The sequence below is a fragment of the Sander lucioperca genome, chromosome 2, assembly GCF_008315115.2.
Source record: "Sander lucioperca isolate FBNREF2018 chromosome 2, SLUC_FBN_1.2, whole genome shotgun sequence".
NCBI classification, from domain to species: Eukaryota; Metazoa; Chordata; class Actinopteri; order Perciformes; family Percidae; genus Sander; species Sander lucioperca.
This window is the reverse complement of record NC_050174.1, coordinates 22,605,794-22,632,249: the sequence shown is the minus strand read 5'-3', so window position 1 is coordinate 22,632,249 and position 26,456 is coordinate 22,605,794. Positions and strand designations below refer to the sequence as shown.

At 41.8% G+C, this 26,456-nt stretch overlaps 1 protein-coding gene and 1 long non-coding RNA gene across 6 annotated transcripts in view; both read right to left on the bottom strand.

The window, feature by feature from the left end:
• The window catches only part of pdxdc1 (pyridoxal-dependent decarboxylase domain containing 1), a 55,262-nt gene that overhangs the window by 11,400 nt on the left and 17,406 nt on the right, over positions 1-26,456 (bottom strand). For 2 of the 5 annotated variants that reach the window (XM_031292544.2, XM_031292545.2), the window contains exons 10-24: positions 26,283-26,331; positions 24,741-24,842; positions 23,600-23,725; positions 22,815-22,865; positions 19,067-19,141; positions 16,571-16,631; positions 14,135-14,205; positions 13,475-13,580; positions 13,192-13,366; positions 9,904-10,022; positions 9,672-9,793; positions 6,404-6,496; positions 6,200-6,296; positions 4,889-4,987; positions 1,694-2,677 (exon numbers count right to left, since the gene is read on the bottom strand). In XM_031292544.2, the coding sequence (XP_031148404.1) occupies positions 2,394-2,677; positions 4,889-4,987; positions 6,200-6,296; positions 6,404-6,496; positions 9,672-9,793; positions 9,904-10,022; positions 13,192-13,366; positions 13,475-13,580; positions 14,135-14,205; positions 16,571-16,631; positions 19,067-19,141; positions 22,815-22,865; positions 23,600-23,725; positions 24,741-24,842; positions 26,283-26,331 (1,630 nt within the window). In that variant the 3' untranslated portion in view covers positions 1,694-2,393. Of the gene's footprint in view, positions 1-1,693; positions 2,678-4,888; positions 4,988-6,199; positions 6,297-6,403; positions 6,497-9,671; positions 9,794-9,903; positions 10,023-13,191; positions 13,367-13,474; positions 13,581-14,134; positions 14,206-16,570; positions 16,632-19,066; positions 19,142-19,579; positions 19,625-22,814; positions 22,866-23,599; positions 23,726-24,740; positions 24,843-26,282; positions 26,332-26,456 lie in introns of those variants that run through there. The other 3 variants (XR_004895786.1, XM_031292546.2, XM_031292547.2) reach the window with 3 other exon arrangements.
• LOC116045066 lies at positions 14,720-16,556 on the bottom strand. The gene is made up of 3 exons (XR_004103842.2): positions 16,237-16,556; positions 15,991-16,001; positions 14,720-15,618 (listed from the first exon to the last, which is right to left on the bottom strand). It is a non-coding gene; the product is annotated as an uncharacterized LOC116045066 (long non-coding RNA).

Sequence of the window (26,456 nt, the reverse complement as noted above, 5' to 3'; positions counted from 1 at the left end):
ATCTGTGTGACTAAGTATGCAGTCTGACAGGAAACCATGGCAACGTGGAGTTCCTACAGCCCAGCAGAGGACACTCACACATAAGCTGAATACTGCACTCAGTCTTTTCAAAAGGAAGGATAGGAACTGTATATACTGTATGTACAGTCAGCCAGTCAATCCAATAACTAAATATTTTGCTGAACAACATAGTTCTCAAGAATATGACTTTATTCTTGTAAAAATCATGACTTTGTCTTGTAAAATAACAACTTTATCTTGTAATGTTTCACATATTTAAAGTGAAATTTCACCCCAAAATCAAAAGTACATATTTTAACTCTTACCTGTAGTGCTATTTATCAATCTAGATTGTTCTAGTATGTTTTGTGTGTATTCCGGGAGAAAGAAAATAGTTCCCTCATGAAACTGCTCACAACCAGGGCTGTGGATTCTCTTGAGTAACCGGATCAAAGAGACATTGCTGTTGAGTTTTTTAAATATATATATATATATATATATATATATATATATATATATATATATGACGGCTAAAACACAGTCAAACTTTACACCGTTTAGCGTTAGCTGTCAGCATTTTAACCGTGTTTAATCCAGCTACTAGCTAGCGGTAGGCTAACGTTAGCTGCTGTCGAGTATAGTGTTAACTAGCTAGCGGTAGGCTAACGTTAGCTGCTGTTGAGTATAGTGTTAACTAGCGTCAGGTGCAGCGGTGTTTGTGTTGCCGTCTGTTTCAGAGCATCAGAGAGAAGAGCAGACATATCAGTGGTACCAGATTTCGGTAGCCAGGGTTGGCAGGAAGAAGATTTTACAAGTAATGATCCAGGCAGCACATTCTCGTCTCCCTCCTTCATTTTACAGTCCAATGGTGGCTAGAACGGCTGGAATGGATTAATCTGCATTATTTTTTTTAACGCCTTATTTTTTTCTCAGATTAATTAATCAAAATGAACGCGTTATTTTGACAGCCCTAATATATATATATATATATATATATATATATATATTTATTTATTTTTTTTTTTTTTTGAGCAGTACAAGCCTATATTGGAGAGAAGGCAGACATCGTTGTGTTACGTTTGATATCTCCAACACTGGGCAACTCACACCAAAATGATCTAGACTGGTGAATAGCACTACATATATAAGGAAAAATATCGATTTTTGGTTTTGGGGTGAACTGTCCCTTTTACCTTGCAGTGTCATAACTTTTTCCACATAAAATTAAAACTCTAGTAAATTATTACAGAGCAATTCACTTTTTGTATGCAAGTACATTTTGGTAATAGACTGATAATGTAACATTATCTCATAATCTATTGATTTATTCTTGTCAATATTATCAATATTGTGACTTTTTCTCATGAAATTACAACTTCATATTCATTGCACTGTGACTTTTTTTTTCCCTCAAACCTCTCTTTATTCTTTGTCTGAGATTTCTTTTAGTGCAAACGCGAAGGGAGTGTTTGAAGCTCGACAGCAGGCGACCGCTATTATCAGTAGGCATATATATATTTTTTTAAATTAAACAGATTATGATACTCTACTCCTTCTATACAGATTCATGTTATTTTAAATAATTATAGTTAGTCATTCTACGGGTTAGATATATAACATCTGTGTAGACTATTTACAGTGAGGAATCTCTCTCTCTCTCTCTCTCTCTCTCTCTCTCTCTCTCCTCTCTCTGAAAATCCACCCTAAAACACTCAATTTTGTTGTTGAGTCTATTCCTGTCATTCCTGTGAATACGGGGCCAGTCAGCGATGAGATGATCTGTCAAGATATTGCCAATGCAGCTACAAAGACTTGGACAGCAGAACAATCATAGCGGGGAATCCAGCACAGCAGAGGAAGGAGAACCCATTTCTCCAGTCAGTAGTCTGTTCATTTCACTCCGTCACTACACTTGATAAGCGATTAGTCGGTTTAATAAAATTAAAAACATCTTGGGCTTTGGAAAACACTGTTCCACATTTTAGAGACCAAACAACTAATCCATTCATCCAGGACATAATCTACAGATTAAATCAACAATGAAAATAATCATTAGTTGCAGCCCTAAAAGCAACCCCTCTCAAGTGCATTTTTGGGAGTGGTTAAAAAAGCATTCGGACAATTGTGGGAAAACTCAATTTCTCAGAATGCTGCAGCAAAAGGCGGAGGAAAAATATAGCAGGACACTTTATCACTTTAAAAGGTAGAATGCAGTAGAATGCAGTATCCAGGGGTGGATTTTCCCATTAACTTTGATAGGACAGAGAAAAGCAGCCTGATCTACCTCCTTGGAAGAGTTAGATTCACAATGTACTCACACCTATCTGTTTAGCGTCTGTTAGACTGGTACCATTTAGAGGACGGCTGGATGGACGCCAGCAGAGAGAGTTCTCCTATCTGCCGCTCGGCTCCGCCTCCTGGCCTTCAGGCTGCCTCTCCTCTGAGGTCACTTCCTCCTCCTCCACCGGTGTGTGCAAACTAGACTCCTGGCTTTCCTCTGCTGCGGCATCACCCGCAGTGTGTGCGCCCTCCTCGTCCGCAGGCGGACAGGCTGGCGGGTGGACGCTGCCGCTTGGAGTGCTCCTCCCCCCCCCGGTTGGCTCCTCAGCTTGTCCGATGGAGCTGGTTTCACTGAAGGACTCAGAGCCCGCCCCTGAGCGCCGGAATAACCTCTGACCTTTGGAGACAACAGAAAGACAGGAAGTGTATAAGGTGAGTGGGACCCAGGGTTCTGTGACAAAGAGAGAATGCTCAGAGAGTGCAGAGAAATCTACTTTCATGTTCTCCAAAGAATAAGACTTAAAAGCTATCCAACATTACATTACATACAGTAGGTTACCTGAAACAACAAGACGGAAATGGAAAAATAACAAAAATAAGTGATTGCTTTTCTTCATTTGAAAAAGAAATTGAGGTTCTTTCCTTCCTCCCAGGAACTGCTAAGGCGATGTTTCTACGGTTTTTTTTCTTCTTTTTTTTTGCTTAACACCGCCCAAGACGATTGTGATTGGTTTAAAGAAATGCCAATAGACCAGAGCACGTTGTTCTCCCATCCAGGAATACTGTGTGGACTAGCCAGACCTTCCTCAGCAGCGGTGTGGAGGAAGGTCTGGCAAAGCGAGACTATACTGCCACAAACACACCACTGCATATACAATACTGTAGGTGCTGACTTCGTAGGTGATCAGGACTTTGACACTAAAGGCCTGGTCATATCAGTATTTACCACGTCAAAATTTTATAGCAAAATGAATTCCAATGGAAATGCATTAACTCACACAGGTGGTGCACCGTTGACCAATAGCCAACCACTTTGACGGTACTCACCAGGGAATGGGTAAAACAAATGTAAACTAGAATTACTGCCTTGCAGTTGTACGCCTCTGCCAACCGGTCAGGTTGCAGTTTACATCCATGTCTGTCCAGACTCAAATCATATACGTATGTAGTGAAGACTTTAAAGAAATTTAAAAAGTCTGTTCACATAAAATGGGACGGAGGACAGACAGACGTACGGACGGACAACCCGAAAACATAATGCCTCCACCGGCGCGGAGGCATTAAAAAAAAGATACTGAGGGAATGGAGAGCCGAAGAGTCAAAAATGGATGAAGCTATGGTATCTTATTAGCGGCGTGTCTCCATTCACTTTTATACAACTGTCTGAGTATAAACTGCTCCACAGAGGAGGCATGGTTTGCAGACAGCTATGAGAAAGGAGTCCATGAACAAATTAACACACATTACAATTAGCCTACTTGGGGAGCTTTGTTTCCCACTCCAATAACTCTTTGTTGAGTGAAGTGATGTATAGTCCCAGGAACAAAAGGTCAGGAGGGAGTAAGCCTCCCACCAGGACAAAGAAAACAGAAAGCTCAGAGAGCTAGTACTAGCATGTTCCAGGCTGGCTTAGTCGTTGCCCCGCCCCCCCCCCAGCGACAGCAGTTTACCAAATAGCCCTGCGAGCAGTCACAACGCCACCAAGGTGACAGAACCGCTTATCTTGCAAAGGCCCCATCTGTTGTGAGCGAGCTTTGCAGTTTTTTTTTCTTCATCTTTGCTAAGCTACTGTCAATAAAACTCAACATTCCTTGACAGCAGTTTGACATTTCACAAACAGATAAGCAATGTTGTTAAAATGAGCTTTTTTTTTCAGCTTCATCTTCTGGCCAAAGTTAAGCCCTTCCTAAACAGGATCGATGCTGGAGGATTTGGCGTCACCTTTGACCTTTTTTAACTTTGGTTGTGACAGATCTAGAGAAGCCAATTCACGCCTTTATTAGTAGGCCTTAAATGGCCTAGCCCCAGCGTATTTGTCAGAGATTCAAACCCTTCGCAAGCTCGACATGTCATTACGGTCATCCAATCAACTTGAATGAATGAATAATTTGATTTCCAACAACATACAAAAAAACACCTGACTTCATTCAGAAGTCCCAAGGTTGGGGTACAAACTGTGGGGTGATCAGGCTTTTGCAGTTGCAGCCCCTAGACTTTGGAACAAGATACCTCCTGACATTCGCGCTATTTCAGACGTAGCTCTTTTTAAATCCAAACTTATGTATTTAGAATGGCTTTTACTACATAGTAGCGTTGCGACGTTTTCCCTTTCTTCCTCCTGTTTTTATGCAACCTTTTCTGATTTTACTGTATTCTATGTTTTATTCTATTTGTTGTATGTTATGTTGTTTTATTCCTGGTCCTTGTTGTAAAGCACTTTGGATACCTGTTGGCTGCGTTAAAGCGCTACATAAATACATGATTGATTGATTGATTGATTGATAATCCCTTCCTTTATTGGTAGGCTTTTAATTAAATAATCTGCAGGAAGAGCTCAGTCTTACTGATGGTAGCTTAACACTAGTGGGGGAAAAAAAGACAATGCTACCTGGTAGTTTCTTTGATGAGGAGGTGGGAGTCTCTTGCAGGGACGGCCTGCCTGTCTGGGCCTTGGTGGAGTACGTCGCCTCTGTGGAGTCCAAGGAACCTTTGGACACACACCATTAACATTTACAGGATGTTACACACAAATACTGACACACATTCACACACCTTTAAAAGTCCTATGACATGCTGCTTTTTGGATGCTTTTATATAGGCCTCAGTGGTCCCCTAATACTGTATCTGAAGTCTCTTTTATATAGACCTTAGTGGTCCCCTAATACTGTATCTGAAGTCTCTTTTCTATAGACCTTAGTGGTCCCCTAATACTGTATCTGAAGTCTCTTTTATATAGACCTTAGTGGTCCCCTAATACTGTATCTGAAGTCTCTTTTATATAGACCTTAGTGGTCCCCTAATACTGTATCTGAAGTCTCTTTTATATAGACCTTAGTGGTCCCCTAATACTGTATCTGAAGTCTCTTTTATATAGGTCTTAGTGGTCCCCTAATACTGTATCTGAAGTCTCTTTCCCGAAATTCAGCCTTGGTGCAGAATCACATCATTAGGACGTGCCATTTCTGTGTCTGTAGCTTTAAATGCTATTGAGGAGGAGAGAGGGGGGGCAAGGTGGAGGGTGGGGGTGTGGCCTTGACCAACTGCCACTTTGCTTGTTTGCAAGCCAATGATGTCTCTCTCTTTCTCATGGGTGGGCCAAATTCTCTGGGCGGGCAAAGCAGAGAAAGGGGAGGTAACCTTCCTCCTTATGACATCATAAAGGGAAGATTCCAGATCGGTCCATCTGAGCTTTCATTTTCTCAAAAGGCAGAGCAGGACACCCAGGGCTCGATTTACACCTATCGCCATTTCTAGCCACTGAGGGACCATAGGCAGGCTGGGGGAACCTTTAATAAGAGCTTATCAGCATAATACACACAGTGTTAGTATGGTTCCAACCCTGTACTGTATGTAGCAACAAATGGCCATTCATGTACATTCAGCATGTTTTAAAATGGGGTATCTTTTACATCATATGTACAGTATATTATATTAGACTTGTATTTGAACATAAGCTCTTTACAACGGTCCACTCATAATTGTGGGACAATTACAAAAAAGACAATGACAAAGCAGCCATGTTGGACGAAGTTTGAAAAAGTACATGATATTCCTGTGACATTTTAGACTACCACAAAGCTCCCTTTTGATCGTGTTGCGCATCAAGCTCATCACTGGGTTGACAAGTTACACCTGATGTGACATTAAGGCAACTTCAGAGTGTCCTCTCTAATGGTCACCATACAATGACACACTGTACCTGCAGCCAGGTTGAAAGTCCTGCCCTTAATGGAACTTTGAAATGGAGAGAACCAGTTCAACACAGAGCCAACCAGAGGAAGCTGCCTCAGCATCCCCTACAGACAGACACACAGGAAGGCAAAGATTACACACACACACAGACAGACAGACAGACAGACAGACAGACAGACAGACAGACAGACAGACAGACAGACAGACAGACCTCCTCCATGAGTTTCTCCTCATTGGCCAGTTGCAGCTGCTGCTCTGCCTCCAGGATGCCTTTCCTCACCACCTCCGTCATGTTCTCCAACAGCTACACAACAAAGAGTCACTATGATTTACAAATGTCGAATATAAGACAACACAGTTAACATACTGTATATTACTATGAACATGTGATTCCTATATGCATTTTCTACAACAAAAATAATTGTGCAACAACCAAAGCTGGGACTTAACATTTTAATATATCATTGTATGATCATTAGGTCAGGTTATTGTGATGGATTTCTTCCTGTACTGTTGTTATCTTGAAAGAAGCCCTCCATCATTCATGTCTGCCGTAGTTAACACTAAAACTTGATATGTACCATTTAGAAGCCTGGGACCATGTCTACATGTTAAGTCTTTCACTTTAATAGATCCAGGCATGTGCATGAGGAGGCCGGGGGGGTCAACTCTGACCCCTGACATGAGGAAAAGGTGACGTGTCTGAGTCACTAGTCTCCCAGTGCCAGGAAGACACATTCAGGCCGAATCCAACCCAGGAAAGAGAGATGTTTTGGGAACGCCTGATGATAATGACCTTATGAAAAGAAACCGTTTTGTGACTTATGACTTTTAGCATTTCTCCATGGCAAACCAAGTAGCGCTGACATGTGCTTCCACCATAGACTGTAAAAATAACAATGGACGTAGCATTGGTGACATCACCCATTGGTTTGTGGACTGCCGTTTTGAAGCCCAAAGATTACATTTTGGTCGTAGCCATCTTGGTATTTTGGAGCCAGTAGTGACCATATTCGGACGAGGGAGGGCCGAGCTGGGGAGAATAACACGGCTAAGCCAGTGTTACTATGGATTCAATGGTACTAAGCTAAGCGCTAAAGAGGAAGAGTCCCAGATTTTCAAGCCTTCTGAGTCATCCAGCGGAGATTTACCGGAGGGTGAACGCAGACCTCTGGGTACTGGAGCCATTCATCTGCATGTACGCCAGTACAGAAATTAGGCAGACTTTCCCTTAATTTACCAGCAACCAACCAACATTAGCGCTGGCTAGCTTGCTTTAGTTGGCAAGGTGCTACCAGCACTATACAAGACACTGTTAGGCGTCAGAAATGTTCCAGTTAAATTCACTGAAGTGAAAACACACAGTGAGAGGGTCAAAGTTTAAGATGAAAATACAGAGAACAGCCAAAAACAAGTTGAGGTCTATTTTAATGTCCACAGTGTAGAGATGGGGACTCGAGTCGCACTTAAGTCGCACAAACAGCTGACTTCAGACTTGACTTGCGACTCCACCCAAAAGACTTCAGACTTGACTCGGACTCGAGCCTCGTCAACAACCTGTTTTCATGCAATGATTGCTTTTTTAAATCTCAATTTATCCATGTATTTCTATTTTCTTTTCTTCTTCTCTTTTAAATTTAGCATATATCGTCAAGCTAACCATCACAAAGTGTTGTGCTAATGGTGGGAACAGGCAAATTGTATCTTTATACTGTGGTTGTATCCAGATCAGATGGCCAGAGACTTGAGACTTGACTTGGACTCGTGGCAAAAGACTTGACTCGACTTGGACTTCCAAAAAATGACTTGTGAACATCTCTGCCACAGTGTTAGCATGCTTAGCATTGCTGAGCCTCTGCCCTGATTGACAGCTCCTAAAGCATCCCCTGCTTTATCGTCTGTTTTAAAATGAATGGGACCATCATTTACTAAATGAACATCATGCTGTATTGAAGAAGACTTGAAACTAGCGATTGAGAACATTAACTCATTATGAACATCTTTACTGAGGTAATCAGTCAATTGAGACGTCATCTTCTCACAGACTTCTATAGAAACAGACTTCTTTTTGGAGCCAGTGGAGTCGCCCTCTGCTGGAAATTGGAGAGAACGCAGCTTTAAGGAGATTCAGCTTTGGCTTCACTTATCGATGCCGGGAGTTGCCGCTTGTTTTCCACTACAGCCTCTCTGCAGGAGACCGCTGTGGTCCTGCGTGGTAGCAGGGCTGACCGAGAGAAAGAGCAACAGCGACCGGTTACCAGCGCAGCTCCAACACGCCTCCAAGGTAAACAGCTTCACCTTGCTGTGCGGTGCAGTGGAAACACACTATGCTGGCACTGGACCGCTCGCAGCTGCTCACGCCGTGGCTCAGTTTCAGTTGATTATCAAGATAAATCCACAGTGAACTTGACTGATTGCAGAAATGGATATTTCAGACTGATCTCAATAAGTGGCGTATGTATGACACGCCAATTCGTATGCCATTTTGGCGTGTTATCAAGACGCATAATCGCTTTTTAGCGTATTTATTAACGCTGTTTGGCCTCCATTGACTTACATTACCTTGCGATTGCGTGTCAGTTTACGCCAAGTTCTCCTGAGAAAAGAACTTCCGTTCGGTTTTTTTTTCAGCGAAATTTCGCACGTTTTTTAATCTAATGTATTTCAATGGGAAGCATGTTTCATGATCACAGCACGATTTTCAATAAGAAGATGGTAGCGAGTAGTATGAAAGTAGTATGAAAGACTTTCACCCAGGAGACCGGGGATCGTGTCCCGCATGTCACGTTTCCTAAACCCATCCGTCCCGTTCTTCTTTTCCTAAACCCAACCGTGCCATTGTTGTCCCGCGTCCCGTTATTGTTTTCCTAAACCCAACCGTCCTGTTCTTCTTTTCCTAAACCCGCCGCTGTATACGGCATAGACATACACGCGGATAGCTCAAAATGCGTACAGATAACACGCCACTTGGCTTTAGCAAGTGGCATGTATGTTTACGTGAAGTCATAATGCCACGTTGGATATTTAGATTTTTTTTTTTTTTAGATTAAGCTCTCAAATGCTTTCTGGAATTATGAAAATAATCGAACTGGGGGAGTTTTTGTTGGGGAAAATTTCTTAAGCCATTCATTCTTTCTTAATTCTTCATCATTTAAAGATGGGTTATAGTTACACAATTACCCTCAATCATTGTAATTATAACCTATTAAAATATAACAACCAAAAAAAAGAAATAGCAACCACTTTGTCAGTGTTGGGTGAGGGGTAGTCCATTTCAACAACGTTACATTTCTGGGATTGTTCAGGTGCCGCCAGAAATTTCACCGTATGTCCCTCTTTTCAGCCGGATGTCCATCACCTTTCTCTTTCTTTGTGTTTTTGGCTGAGTGTAAACTATTCATTTAATCTTTGAGGAACCATTTTGCAACTATCTAATAGCCCTTCAAGTATCCTATAAAAAATAATGATGTAGCAGTTACCCTCCCGCTCTCCTCTATGTCCCTCCCGAGGGCAGCTACTGTATCCACCAACTCTGAAACATCGACGTCCTCCGTGACCATGCCAATAAAGACACAGTGCTCCTCTGTCCCAAACTCAGGGCCTGGGGAGAGAGAGGAGGAGATGGGGAAAGGCGAGAGAAACAAGGACAAAAAGTGAGAAATGCTGTTAATACATTGTTGGCAGGCCTCTGAGTTGTGAAGAGGCACTAACCAGTGGAGAAAACGATGTCAGTGTCAAGGTCTTGGAGTTTCTTCAGCAACTCGGTGTTGATTTTCTCCAGCTCCTGCTTCCTCCTGCTCTCATCCATTCCTTCAGTCTGAGGCTCGTACCTGAACATCAACACACACCTGTCACATCCCAAGTTTGAATCCTACTGAGCACCACAGCTAATCCCAACATTGGTTAAAGGTTGGTCATTTGTTTATCGCTGCTGGTTTAATCTATGTAGTGTTTGTTTATCCTTTTGTCTGCGGCAACTGTCAGACAAATACAACCACAACAAGACATTCAGGATTTCCCCTGCCGTTATAAGGTGTAGGTGCAGCACCTAAGCTGAATGAATGTAACCAAAAGACTTTTCCCAGATCTAATGATTGTAGTTGGACTTCTTTAGCAAGTTTTGTCTTCAAGCATTTTGAGTGTTATTTATTTATTATCTGCTCTAGCTTTTCCAACGTTTCAGACACACATATGGTGATAATAACGGTCCTAAGTGATGTGAAAAAGAGACGCAAAACTACCACAAAGAGACACAAACTGACCCCAAAGGAAACACAACTGGCCAAAAAGAGACACAGCACAAGATGCAAAATGTCTAAAGAAATTGCTTTTTTTTTTAAATTGAAAAACATAACATTTTCTTGAGGAACGACGCCTAAACCCCCCCGCCAAATACGGGCACCTAAGTCTTCCTCAAAGCCAGGGAAAACACTGGCATTACAATTAAAGACAGGCATTTAACAGACAAGTGCTCCACAACAGCATCACCAACAATCAGTCTGTTTAGTGATAGCTTTTCTTATCATTTATACAGAGGTGTCTGTTACACAAATGTTCCTTATGGCTTTATTCAGACATGGCAGGACTGATCCATTTGCTCGCACTATATTCCTGGTGCACAGAGGAAGCACCATAGATATAGAACAATTGTTCTATATCTATGGGAAGCACTACGTGAGTATTTTCTGTAAGTAATCATCCATCTAGCCCATCTATCAACCTCGCTTTCACTGATGGTTCCTCGCCTAATGAGCGAAAGACTTCCCTGAGGAATTGCTTGCAACCCTAACCAACCAAACCCTACTCTCCTGTTCCATCTCTAATGCTCCCCACACTCCAGCCAATTAATCAACTCCATTTCTACCGTTCTACCGAAGCAGACCCACCTATCCCTGTACTTCACTTATGTAAAACCTTATTTATCTTTCGGAGGAAGTGCTCTGACTTCTCCGTCAACTTCCAGTTGCCAAGCGTCACACTTATCCCCTACTCTATCCAGCTGCTGGTGTGGAATAATCCACCGGGTCACCTAACTAGGGCTGCAACTAACGATTATTTTCATAGTCGATTAATCTGTCGATTATTTTCTCGATTAATCGATTAGTTGTTTGATCTATAAAAATGTCAAAACATGGTGAAAAATGTGGATCAGTGTTTCCCAAAGCCTAAGAGGACGTCCTCAAATGTCTTGTTTTGTCCAAAACTCAAAGATATTCAGTTTACTGTCACAAAGGAGAGAAGAAACTAGAAGATATTCACATTTAACAAGTTGGAATCAGAGAAATCTTATTTTTTTAATAAAAAAATGACTCAAACGATTAATCGATTATCAAAATAGATTAATCGATTAATTTAATAGTTGACAACTAATCGATTAATCGATTCATCATCGCACCTCTACACCTAACCAAAATAAATCTCTAGTAACCACCACAGAGTTTGGTGTTTTAAGCCCCCAACGTTGTCTTCCAGGTACTAGGGTTAGGGTTAAGATTAGGGCTAGGTGCCTTGAAGTCGACGGTCGCAGCGCTGCCTTGAAGTCGACGGTGGGGGCTTAAAACACCATCGAGTAGGGCTGTGTGTTGCCAAGAATCTGGCGATACGATACGTATCACGATACATGGGTCACGATTCAATATATTGCAATATATTTCGATACTGTGCGTAAGGAGATATATTGGAATTCTTTTAAAGTATAATTTTAGAAAAACTAATAATAATAATCTTGAAAAAAGACATGATGTGCATACAAGTCAAAGAGGTTTACTTTAGGTAAACAATTCAGTACACAGAAAATCAAACTGCCAGTTTGTGGTTCACAGGTTCTTAGTGAGCTAATGTTTATATGCTAAAGTAGGCCAAAGTTCAGCCATAGCTACATTGTTAGCTTCTAGCAAAAAGTCAGGCACTGCTAGGCACTGCTAGGCAAGGACACTAGTGGTGTGTCTCAGCATAGCCATCTAGTGGTAGGGGGTTTAAACACAACATAAACATCAACCACTGTCTTACATGAATAGTTTTGCACATAATCAAAAAAATAAAATAAATAAATAATAATAAATAAATAAAATCGATATTGCGTTTTTGAAAATCAATATGGTATTGCTAAATAAAATATCGCGGTACTCAAGTGTATCGATTTTTTCTTACACCCCTACCATCGAGCAACCACCTCCTTTGTTTCCTGTTTGCACACCGCACTCACTGAACCATATGACTTACAGAGTGATGTAACTCTAACCATCCATCCAGCCCATTTATCAACTTCCACTGATCTTATGTACTATCTCATTTATCTGAGGAGATGCTCCGACGAGCCAGCTGGCTCACCTGACCATCTACTGCTTTCATCCCATCCTTAAACTCTCCAATTAAGTGTTAGAGCCAATTCATCAACTGCACTACCTCTGAACCTCTCCCACCATTTTGATCACTCATGGTTCTTTCCCTAGTCTGGATCAACGGAAGTACATTTTCAGGATAAAGCCCGCTTTGACCCTCCGCTTCCTCTCTCTGTGTTGTGTTTTTTTCTCCTTTCTCAGAATGCATCTGTGATGTAGCAAGACCTTACTCCACAGTGCTGTATAATATGCAGGATTTTCCTAAATAACAATGTATAAACTTATACAAAAGTAATCCCTCTCAATCATCACTTCTGACCCACCAGAGGTGTGTGGGGGGTGTCCGTATCTGCAGACACCCTGCCAGGCACCCTGTTTTCCTTTCTGTGTTGCTATGTGCGGAACATTTCTGGCCTTTGGGCCCCGTGTGGGTGTGTAACCCCCAGCCAATAACAGCGTGCAGGTTGTACAGACAGGATCAAGCTCTGCATTCACTCATAATCCCACGATGCGGCACCTTTTCTGCAGAGGTTTGTGGGTGTTTATTTGAACTTTAGAATTCAATCGCCAGAAAAGAAAACATATTCCTCTGATTCACTGCTTTTTTACTCTCACTCACTCACTACATATTATGCCTTTAAAGTGTATCCGTTCTTACCGCACGGCGCCAAGGCCAGGCCAGCTGAGGTCCTGGATGTATGCAAGTGAGGGAGAGTGTCGGTGGGTTTCCTCTCTGAAGTCCTGTCTGAGGCACATTGTGGAGCACATCACGGGCAACAGCTGCGCCAGCTTCTCTGCTAGCTCCTCAATGTTCTCCTGCTGGGTCCCCAGAACTGGACGGGAGGGAGAAACTCACGGTCAGGACTGTTACCTGATATTGTTTGAACCCTAGCTGACAGTTTTTAACATTTAAAAATCATGTGTGTGTGTGTGTGTGTTACCTGCAGCAGTCAGGAGGGGACTGAAGCGAACACATGTACCCTCGTCTTCAAGCTCCACCACATCTACCCCGCTGCTGGGAACCAGCTGCACCAGCTGTTCACCCAGCTACACCCAGGGGGAAATGGGAAAGGAATATACTGTATCAACTGTGTGGTTGTTGAGAGTTAAGTGTTCAAGAGCCCCTACTATGCTTTATTGGATTTCCCCCCCCTTCTTTTTTCTGAGCTTTATTTTCATTACCACCGGATTCACCACTAACACTAACCTGCCTAATTAGTTTTACACTTATTTTGTGGTATTCATGACCAATAATAATAATTTTTTTTAAAGCTGAAATTATGAATTATTTGGACTAATCAGAGGAACATATGTTGAGAGAATCACAGACAGGTATATGTCAAAGTTTAGTCAGGATACTGTTTTGAGACAATTTCATTTTTTTCCTCCAAATGCTATAAAATTGAATAAAACACCCAAAATGAAATCAAGGTAGGGAACTGATCATTAATTATACTCAAAGAGCATTGCTATGGAACTATCTGTGTCATTTTTGTGAAATTTGCTTGAAAGAAACCCAAATTTCTAATATAGAAACTTTGAAAACGGGTCAAAGTTGACACGAGGACAACAGCAGGGTGGAAGGAGAAGTTAAAACTCACCCATCTGTTGAAGGCATCCAGCACCTCTTTATCCCCAGCACAGTAACCTTCCACTGAACCCCCACTGGACGCTACCATCAGAAGAAAAAGGGAAAGGAAGAACACAACAATATACTGGGATTATCTTGGTATTATGTGAATAATCCCTGAACTCCATTCACATGCTTGAGCATGGAATTTCATTTTTCGAGCATTTGGGAACATTATGTGTAACAAAAGCTCAAAAAGGTGAATCTCCTAGCTTTTCAGAGCCTGTAAGTGCATCTTATGGTCTTCTGAAGCAAAAGACAACCCACTCACACAGACCTTTAACACTAACCACTACGTAACAGCATGAAAGATCAGTGAGGACCCTGTGTGTGTGTGTGTGTGTGTGTGTGTGTGTGTGTGTGTGTGTGTGTGTGTGTGTGTGTGTGTGTGTGTGTGTGTGTGTGTGTATATCAGAATCAGATATATTGGCCAAGTATACTTACATACACAAGGAATTTGACTTTGGTAGGTGTTAACTCTCTATACATTCAACAAATAGACATGTAGTAGTAACATACTGTACAATAGAGACAACAATATACATATAGGCACATGTCAACATAATATACAAATAAGACATAATATCAAGACAAGTACACATGGAGTGGGATGTAAAGTCCAAAAAGTAATAGTGAAAAGTAGTGTGCAAGATGCATATTGGAATGATAAGTATGTAAAGTGTAGAGAAGTGGGTGAGTGGCCAAAGTGGGGATCAATATCCCCATCCACATATGAGTGTGTGTGTGTGTGTGTGTGTGTGTGTGTGTGTGTGTGTGTGTGTGTGTGTGTGTGTGTGTGTGTGTGTGTGTGTGAGATTGGGCGATTCACTCTTGACACCAAAGACCATCTTTGTAAAGGGTCACAGGAACAGAGGTCACCAACTCCCACAATATAGAACTACCTGTTATCACGTGACTGCAGTTCCATACTCAGGTCATGTGATGACAACTAAGCTGATGATGACCATGAGACTCGATAGAAAACTAGTAACTGAACCGTTGAGCTTATAACATCTTTTTACACAAATCCCTTTTGGTTTTAAAACACATTTTTAACGGCTAACATACAAATAAACGTGTTCACCATAGACATCCTATCCTGCAGTACATTACTGTTCCATCACGGGGTCTGATGGACAAAGACTCTTTATCAGCGGAGATTCACACCTTAACCAGTCTCGCATTGCCAGACCTTCCTCCACAGCACTGCAAAGGAAGGTCTGGTTGGTCCACACAGCATTCTGGGATGGGAGAAAAACGTGCTCTGGTTTATGTTCTAGGAACTGCAAAAATCCCTCAGGTCGGAAAGCGGCTTATGTAAATCTACTCAGACAGACTTGTGATTTAAATGTCTTCTTAGCTTTTGTTTATTCTGTGGTTTCCTCCTAAAACCCTGACCAGAAACTCATTCTGCTCAGAGAGAATTCTACAGCTTCTTGTGAACTTCTGTCTCCACTGTGCACACCGGGCGGCTAGGTGGTAGTGTGACGCACTGCCCACACAACACCACCAAGTCCACGCGCCTGCGTACAACCTTCCTTCTACTTCTCTCCCTTTGGCTAGACAGACGAGGAGGTGGAATTATTGCTCCAAACAATGTACACACACGGCACACACACATGCGGCGCGCACACACGGCACACACACACAGTGCGTTTTTACCCTTTAGACGGGAACGCGACGGTGGAGCGTTTTTAAGATTTCCACTCTGGAGGGTGGTTTCACTTTTTTGCGTTTTTAAGCCCAAAAACGCCGTTGGCGTCTAAACGAAAGGCACATCTGATCAAATAATTTGTCGTTTTCACCCGCGAGCGTATTTGTGTAAACCTGAATAAACGCTGCAGCTCCTCAAAACCCAAAAAGTTCCCGTGTCTTGCTTCACAACAACGCAACTAAACGAAAAGAGCCGCAGCAGCACGGGGAGAGCATCAGTCAGCTGGAAAAACTCGGACACAGAGAGAGGATACGAGATGGCGGGGGAAGCCCGTCTACAAACCAACCAAACTAACTGGAAAATGTATACAATGTAACAAAAACATGAACCTTGGTTCGGACTTTCAACCCCCATAAAACTCAGCTGAACCAGCCACTGAATTGGACCTGAGAGAACTTTCGGTTACACTTTACTTGAAGGTATCTACATAAGAGTGACATGACACCGTCATGAACGTGTCGTAAACATTATAAACAAGTCATAAACGTTGATGACATACCGCTTCTTTCATTAAGTATCATTCGGTTTTTGTCATGACGAGTTATGTTTGGGTTAGAGTTAGAGTTCATGTGTCATGACAGTGTCATGTGTTCATGACAGTGTCATGTCACTCTTATGTAGATACCTTCGAGTAAAGTGTTAGTGAACTTTTTCTTCCACACGTTTGTAGGGTCAAAGGAGATCTTCCCTTACCAGCACTCGTTTCCTGGGAAAACTTAAATAGCACCACAGGAGAGCTGAGTTCATCCTCCACCTGTTGGACACACAAAGACACAGATCAGCCAATCGGAGACTCCCGAGATCCTTATCACCACACTGAACAAGTGATCTGCTGTATGACATGCAAAACAATCATCATCTGTTGAAAGGGTGCAATGTTAACATGGATTACAGATTTTTTTGCTTGTGTCCATGCCTTCTGAAGCTCCTATATGTTATGTCTGTGGTAATTGTAGCTGTATGTCACAAACATTTCTTTGTTTGATTTGTCAAACTGGTCATTATGGAAGTGGTGCCCGAGTCCTTGCCTCTCAGTGGTATGAAGCAGCCAAAACCAAGCTCCAGCTCCAGTTTAGAACATTTGAAAAAGTAAAAGCTGATCAATATGCGGCATTGCGAATTTTTTTTTTTTTTGGGGGGGGGGGGGAAGGCAAACGAGTCTGCGTTGAAGATTTGAGGGTCATGAATAATTCACAAGCATATGTGGTGTTGTCAAGTTAAAAAAAGAAAAACAGAACAATAACTGTCATATTTTTTATCCATGAATATGTGACAAATGCTAGCTGCAACCAGGACAGGTTTCAAGGCTTCCATATGAATCCTCCTCTCCGATGGGGGGTGTGGGAGGGAAGGGGGGTTGTTTATGGTAGCCGTGGTGTTCACCACGGCTACATCTACACTACTATGTTTCAAGTCCACACTACTCCGGCGTTTCCGAGCCCCTTGAACGGAGACGTTTGGAAACAGTGCTGCCCCCATTTTGGTTTGAAAACTCCGGGGTTGCTTTGTAGTCTGGACGGGCACAACAACGGAGACCTTTGAAAACGAGGAAGCACGTCAGTCAGTCTTATCGGTTAGGTAGCTAACAGACCTTTCAGTAACAGTTCCATCTCGTCGTCTCTCCAAGATTATAAATCCCTGGTGTTACTTTTCACCACTGTTGTTCTTTCTCCAAAGCATTTTCTGTTTTTTTTCAACTTATACATCCATGATTTTCAACGTCAGACAATCTGCTCCCCGTTTACACCGGCACGCACATGCCCAGTGTATGCAAATGGTCACGTGATATGCGTTGTCTGACGTGTTAATATGGATGCAGATTAGTCAAGACTAGATACTGGTGAACATTAAATAGTTGTTATCTTCAAACTAATACTGTATACAGAAGATTGCCATTGGCCGGGTCTACTAGATACCAAAAAAATACACAAACGTTCACTGCTAAGAATTAGCTGTACAAACAAAACACAACCCACAGTACTACTACTACGTAGACAACAGAGAATGAGTGACAACCATTATTAACCAGCAGCATTTACGATTATTTGAAGACCCCTGAAAGTCAATATGGGTTGCTTCGGACTCATGTTGAGGTAGTTGGGGCATCTGATTAGGATACCTTCAAGACACCTCCCTGTGGAGCTGGGAGTATAGCCAGGGGCAGACCCAGACCATGCTGGACAGACTAGACAGTATATCCTAATAGGCTAAAGGACATCGCTAAAGAAAAAGATATTTAGACTGCTCTGCTTGACCTGTTGCCACTAATGGGCTTCGATTAATAGTCAAACAGGGTTAACTGTACACTAACTGCACACTAACTGCACACTGACTGTACAATTACTATACACACTAACTGTACAGTAACGGCACACAACTGCGCAGTAACTTCACAGTTATTTAAAATTCATGGACACTTTCTTAACCTCCCCCAAAGGTTGCTGATGACACAGTGGTGATAGGCCAGATCACCAACAGTTAGGAGAAGGCCCACCTGGTAGAAGCAGCTATCACTACGCTGCGAGGCCAACAGCCTCCTACTGAACGTCTCTGGGAGGAAGCAGCACGGGAGCTACACAACCCCTGAGAATCCATGGGACTTGTGGAGAGGGTGAGCTCCCTCAGGTACCTGGGAGTTGGAGAAGGTAAGTCCCTTTGGGGTGGACTTTGGGCTTTTTCACTTTGTAAACCTATAACATGTACAAAAAGATATATAACACGATAAAGGAAAGGGGGAAAGCCAAAAAGCATAATATGAGCACTTTAAAATATTCAAAGTCTCTCTGGGAGTCCTAAAGACCTTCTTCTCTGCATGAAGCATCACCAACTGGTATTTGGATTTTAAACAAAAAAAAAAAAAAAAAGTAATGAGATGCAACAGCACATGACATGACACATTCATTAATTATTCATGACCCTTGCATTTCTTCCAAAAGGCAACAAAGCATAATGAGTGTGGCGAGGCATTCCCTGAAGTACCTCAAAGAACATGCCTGAGTGGTCCACATCCTAAACAATTAGGAAGTAAACAGTCCATCAGCCAATGGAGACCCAAATACTGCTGAGCTGATGTGAGTGAAGGCAAATGGTCAGGAGTGACAGGAAGAAAGAAAAGGAGGAGGGGGGACACGGGGGAGTGGAAGAGGGGGGAGGGGGAGGGGAGACAGGCAGAGGCTCGGTCCCACCTACAATAGAGAGCAAGAGAGAGCCCAGAACGTCCCGCAGTGAAGCCCCGGAGATAGGTGGGATCGGCGACACCACGCCCTGGAACCAAAGCAACCCACACTGACTATGACTACAGCTATACACACACACATACACACACACACATACACACACACACACACAGAGAGAAAGGATTCACACACAGACCTGCAAGCTCATACACTCTACCAGCTTACTCACACAGTGGTACTCAAACTGCAGCATCTTCACAGTGAATGTGTCTGACTGTGACCAAAGTGGACTTCATCCTTCTTTTACCAAGCTACTGTCTGTGAGTCAGAGTACCACTGTGTAATGATTCTGATCCCCAACACTCCGATTGTTCACTGCATATGTATTGCATGGGATAAATTCATATCACATTAAATCTCAGTGACTCTATGGAAGCAGTGTTTGCCTTTCGTGGATGCCAGTGAACAAGCCTTTAAGCCAAGTTCCCCTGAGACTGTGTTAGTATCAACCCAACACTGGTTTTACCATGGTCAGAGCCTCGGCGAGAGACATCTCTGTCTGAAGCACGTCCTATAAACACAAATGGATGTGGTCTTTGAACAGCTGGAGGTCCTTTTTGTATGTGATACAAGTTATACATGTTAGTTATGGATCTACAGTACATGAAGAGGCATTGATGCTTGTACCAAACAGAAAGATTGCACCTGTGCCGTCTATCATGTGAATAAAATGATCAAACAGCCAACATTTCTAATATGTTTGAATTTCAGTGGTGGAATGTAACTAAGTACATGTACTTAAGTACAAATGTTGAGGTACTTGTACTTAACTTGTCTTTTTCATGCCACTTTCTACTTCTACTCCGCTACACTGCAGAGAGAAATATTGTACTTTTTACTCCACTACATTCATCTGACAGCTTTAGTTACTAGTTACTTTACTCATTAAGATTTCTGCACACAAAACACATGTAGTTTATAAAATCTGATGTTTTATTATAAATTAAACTAGCCAACAATATAACGTCCTACAAGTCCAGCTGAAATGATTAGACCATTAAACACACAACTGTTTGGATACTTTACACTTTCTAAAATGGGAGGAGAGTTCTGCATTGAGTACTTTTACCTTTAATACTTGAAGTGCATTGTTCTGATGATACAGACTTACTTAAGTAAGATTTTCAAATGTAGAACTTTTACTTGCAACAGAGTATTTTTACAGTGTGGTGTTAGTACTTTTACTTAAGTAAAGGATCTGAATACTTCGTCCACCGCTGTTGAATTTCACATGTGGGTGGTGATAATATCATATAATAAAATGATAATGCCAAAATCTAATCAGGTACTCTAGCATATAGGAGGACATTTGTCACATGTGCTGCTCTTGAGCCAGCGAGTACTGATAACAGAAGGTTACCTGTTGTCTTTGAATCTTATTTCTTTAAGCTGCTTTTTTAATTGATAGGTTTGCCAACCCAGCAATGAGTGCATCTACAGTACTAACTAAGTACTGTGTGTGTGTATCACAACCTGATAGATCTTCTTCCTCTGGGCCACAGAGCTCCATCGTTGTTAAAAACACATCAGTGAGTCACACTGTTGCACTGGCTGACAGGTCCATTCATTACCATTATCACACACACACACACACACACACACACACACACACACACAGTTGTTTATTTTGACTCAACCCCACATACTCACTAGAGCAGGGGTATTCAGTCAAAATTCAAAAAGGTCCAGTTACTAAAGGTCCTAAAGGTCCGAACCTCACAATGTCTAAATGACGTCCTATAGTCTACCCCTAAGTCTATCAAATAAAATCAACTATTGTCAAATAGTAAAATACTTTCAACATACAGACACATTGAATTTGTATGGAACGTGTATAGAAAACAAATAGCTATCTTTACTGGTACTGTCTACTGGTACAGAAACCCTGCAGAGAGTGGTTCGTTTAGCTGAACACACATTAGGCGGTGATCTTCCCTTCCAAAAGAATATTTACACCAGGCGCTGCAGCTAGACGGCAGACACGGTAGACAATCCATTTGATTGGCTTAATTGAGTGAAGCAACTGCCGTTTTAACTGGATTATCTACGTGGTCTGTAGCTGCAACCGTCAGAAAAAAGCAATGCTCCCATAGGATTATTTATTTATTCTCAGAAATTGGTCACCATCCAGGTCCAGGCCGCGGTCTGCCAAGTGGCGATGCCCGCATTAGACCATTAAATGCGGATCATTCAACAAATGCACTTTCCTCCTGTTTGAGTTACGTTTGCTTACTACTACAGTGACCAACTGTTTTAGGAAATTACCGGGCTTTTTATAAAAAAAAAAAAAGTGAAATTTGAAAATTTGCGAGCTGGGAGAGCCAAAATGAAGGCAGCAGGACATGTGTGATATTATTCAGCATGACTGCATGACAAATGGAAACAGTACGCAGGGGGAAACTGTCAACGAGCACGTTCACTTTGTTTATTCCTTCGAGGCCTGCACAATATTCCTATCATATTCCTGTTGGGATTAATAACTTCACAGTGATCTCAACATACTTTACATTAGGGATGTCCAGATCCGATCACGTGATCGGAAATCGGGCCCGATCACGTGGTTTCAGACTCGATCGGAATCGGACGTTACCTTCCGATCAGGACTCGGATATACTGTATATGTATATATATTCTCATTATTTTTTAACACATCTATAGTTATGCGGTGGCACAGAGTTAGACCCTTTTGACTCCACACAGAAACAGCAACGCGTGCGGGATGACATCACTTTGTTGCAGAGACACTATTGGTTAAATGCCGGCAAAGTAGAACACGGAAGCAGCTTGAAGCGCGAGTATGTCTGTGGTCTGGAGGTATTATAAAGTTGAATTATTATAGAAGTATCGGATCGGGACTCGGTATCGGTAGATACTCAAAATCAAATGACTTGGACTCGGACTCGACGGCAAAAAAACCTGATCGGGACATCCCTACTTTACATCCTTAGTTTTCCTAACACCAACATAATATTTAAAAATATTCCTTAAGTAATTTATGTTTGTCTCTTGTATTTTGTGACTTTATCCAACTGTATCTTCTTTATCTAATTTATCATTATCATATATTAATATACGTTCTGTTGTAGCTACTACTGTAGATATGATATGAGTATAATATTCAAGTGATTGAGGCTCTTTGGATAACAGAGAAGCCCAGCAACATCCATTGACAACAGTTTACCACAATGAAACAAGAGGCCAAAAACAGATTATTTATCCAGATTATTTCCTCCGCCAAGGAACTGATGTTTTCACTTCTGTCTGTCTGTCTGCACGCCCATTGAGGACCACGTTACATTTAGGAGCGCGTCTGAATCACCGGGCGCACACACAAATATTCTTCACCTTCGTTAACATTGCGAGATAGGGCGTTTGCGTTGTGCAGCGCCGGAATTATCGGAAAGGCAGGGCAGCATGTAGTGGGCAGCGCTGTGAATAGATGACTGCAGCACTAGGACATTAAACGCTGAGGCATAAGGCAAAGATAAAGCTGTACAGGAAAAATCACTTGTTGGATATTTTGGTTAGAAAACAGTAAGTGCACAGTTATTTTTTTTTACAGTGGGGTATCTCTGACTTGGTACTTTCGTCCGCTTCCTGATTGTGCGTGTTCTCACAAAAACTCACAAAATATCTGTTCACTTTTTTTTGGGTAAACATTGAGTCATTCATTTCTGGCAGGACATTAAGAGAACACCTACCGATGTTTTGATGGAGGTCATAGCTTTTAGCTTCTGCAGGAGCTGCTGGCTCTAGAGGGGACAGAGATAAAGGAGAATGACCAACCATATCTACCAAAGAAAAGATTATGATTTTATTGCCTAACTCCATAATAAAACACTTGTGTAGTGGCAAATCAAACGTTGTATAATATCCACTTCAGAATGTCAGCAGTAGGCAGGATTACTCATGACTCGTTTATTTATTTCCACGTCTTTCGTCAATAAGTTTGCATTCACAGAACCAGAGAATAGACGTCACCTCAGCTTGTTGCGTTGTGTGAATTCATTAGCAAACATTCCTGTTCAGACAAGCCTTCTACTTTCATACGAACATTTCCCCGAGCTTCTCTCAGACAGGAATCTAAATTGAAAATCTCCAACCTGCTGATTTTTGTTCTACTGTACATTACATTACATGTTTGTTACATTACGGTCAAAAAAACAGTTTTCATCTACATCTATCAGGGCACCTGCGCAGTAGCTCAAAACATAGAACATTAGACCTATCACAATACCTTTTGTTGAATGCAATGTGCGTTGACAGCAAAGAACTACAATAATTTAGAAACTTCAACATGAGCAAAAACAAACAAACTCAAGTTTATTTTTCGTTGACGAAAAATAATGTGGCAACTTGTTTTGCCACATTTCATTTTTGAATTGTTGTTAAATTTTAAAAAGGCCTAGTTTGTTGGAAAATACGCTTATGTATCGACAGAAATGTGAAAATGACTGGGGCGTAGAGGGAGTTAAGTGATGCTCACCAGTGCGGTGGCATGTCTGATCTTTTGGACGATTCCATTGTGGCCGAGGTACTGCAGGGAGAGCCAGAGAGGCAGCGCACGCAGCCTGGCCACCGGCTGGCTGCACGTCAAACCTGCTGCCAGAGACTGAGACACAAAACACAGAGCAGGGAATCATTCAGACAGAGACAGAGGAGAACACAATACAACTAAACTCATCTCAATAAAATTAGGAACAAATCTTAACTTGGGTAGTTCAAATAGTTGAAGGACAGGTTAAAGGATAACTACCGTTTTTTCTTCAACCTGGACCCTATGTTCCTATGTTTTTGTGTCTAAGTGACTGATGGGAACAACAATCATTGACATTGGTCCAGTATTAAGAGAGATCGCTGTAGTCGGCAGTCAGCGAAAACGGCTACAATGTAAGTTAATAGGGCAGTTGTTCACCTTCAGTTTACGCCACCAGACTCCATGTAAATAACAGGAATATTAGCATCGTAAAATACACTTCATTCTATGTCGACAGAAACAAAATAAAACTATGAAAAGCTGCCTTTCCACTTTTCCAACCATCACAACTCTAGTTTGGGTTGAAATAAACACATAGTTTACCGATTTACATGTGAAAATATGTTGGCTCTATACATGCTAAAAGTATTTCTTTTTTTAAATGGAGTCTGGTGGGTTTAGCGCTAGCGACCTCAGAGCTGTTTCTGGTTAAACAGAAAGGTCTTAAAGAGGTTTTAAAAACATCTATCTCTGAAGGGATCCGTTCCATAATGTTGATAGACACTTAGAATATTAATCTGAGCCTTTCACTGGCAAAACGAGCACTTTTAGTGGACCACATTGACGATGCACATTTGCCCCATAGAGTTACATTGCAGCCTGGTGTGCGGCTGCCGGTTACAACATTCGCGCTTAATACTGGACCAGTTTCAAAGATTGTTGTTCCTATCAGTCACTTACACACAAAAACATAGGAAAATAGGGTCCAGGTTGAAAAAACCACGGTAGTTACCCTTTAAATCAGTCTGAGACTGGAAGCAGAAAATTACATTTCCTCAGCTGGGATCAGGACCAAGGAGACAACCAAAAACTACCAGAAACAGGGATCGCTCTGTGTTGAATCAATTTGTATGAAATGCTATGAGCCCACCAGTGCTGGGTCTTCATGTCTGTAGAGGGTGACAGCAGTGACAGCAGGCAGTCCCAGCCACTGACCTGGTGTCAGTGTCATGCTGTCACTTCTGGTGGCTGCCTGCAGGGGAAAGAACAATGAACACAGATCAACACACGTCACAAGAGAAAGTCAACCTAAGACGGCATTTCCTGGGTGTCTGGCTTCTATTATCAAAACGAGGAGAGATAATTAACACTGGGAGGGATAGCTTCAATGTGTGTAATAGAGGACAAAATGCACAGTTGATGTCCCAAAGTTCAACCAAAGCTAAAATTAGTCAAATCAAGTAGGTATGTTCCAAAGTTAGTTAATTGTATTGTATTGTATTGTATTGTATGTCTATATTTCCCATTTTTAACGTGTAACTTTATGTTGTCTCGCACGTTTATGCTTTATCTTGGCCAGGTCGTCGTTGCACATGAGAATTTGTTCTCAATCGGCCTACCTGGTTAAATAAAGGTTAAAAAAACATTGGGACTTTGGAAGATCCCCACTTTGTTTGTCTAACACAGACTGAAGAATCCTCATGCTGAACTTTAGAATTCATCTTTAAACAGAACGAGGACTGTGGATTTTGTTGCTCGTCATTTGTATTGAAATGGCTTTTCAGAAGGGATCTGAGGCCAGTAGTGACAGGACCACCAATTACCACCAATAACAATTTAAATGCACATATGGGCATGTCAGTGCTATTATAACATAGAACCTATCCTTTAATACAAATTAAAGTGCTCATATTATGCTCATTTTCAGGTTCATAATTGTATTTTGAGGTTATACCAGAATAGGTTGACATGGTTTAATTTTCAGAAAACACCATATTTTTGTTGTACTTCACATTTCTGCAGCTCCTCTTTTCACCCTGTGTTCAGGTCTCTGTTTTAGCTACAGAGTGAGACCTCTCAACTTCTGTAACATCTTTGTTGTCAGTCGCACATGCGCAGTAGCTAGGTAAGGATTACATGAGCTAGCTAGCCGTTTCTGCAACTTTGGTCAATACAAGGCATGATAAGCCGGGAGACTTCTTCTAAACGAGGGCACACTTCCAACTTTGCGTGGAATACCTGCAGGACAGGGACATGTAAGTAGTTCTATACAATTTATTTTGTAGATTAGGGTGAATTTGTGTGTGTTGTAGCAGTGTTTTGCCATTGAGAACGAGCTAGCATGCTAGCACTAGCATGCTAACGGTTAGCCCCTCCAGTCCCCTCGTTTCAGCTACTGACGTAGAAAGCCGTGCCGATTTTGACCAGCTCACCCGGAGACTGAAGGCAGGACACATTCAGAAACCGTATCTCATTCAAAACAGCATGGATGTTTTTTTTTCCAAGTTTGTATGTGTGTGGAAGCACCAGAGACACAAAATAACACCCCAAATCCCAGAAAAAGTGATTTTTTTCATAATATGGGCACTTTAAGGATATTTATAATTAAGAAACAATACAAAAATAAAGGATACATAGTATATAATTAAAATACATAAAAATAAAGGATGAGAGTATTTGAACATTAGATTACCATAATAGCAGAGGTGACCTGAGCCAGTGCCAGAGTTGCCAGGTTGACCCTAAAGAAGAACAGTAAGAGTTAACATTACAGCAGGGACAACAGGGACGTCATGCTATACTGGAGTCATGGCTGAAAACATTAAGGTCATCATCTCTATTCACAAAATACATTTCTCAAGGGGAT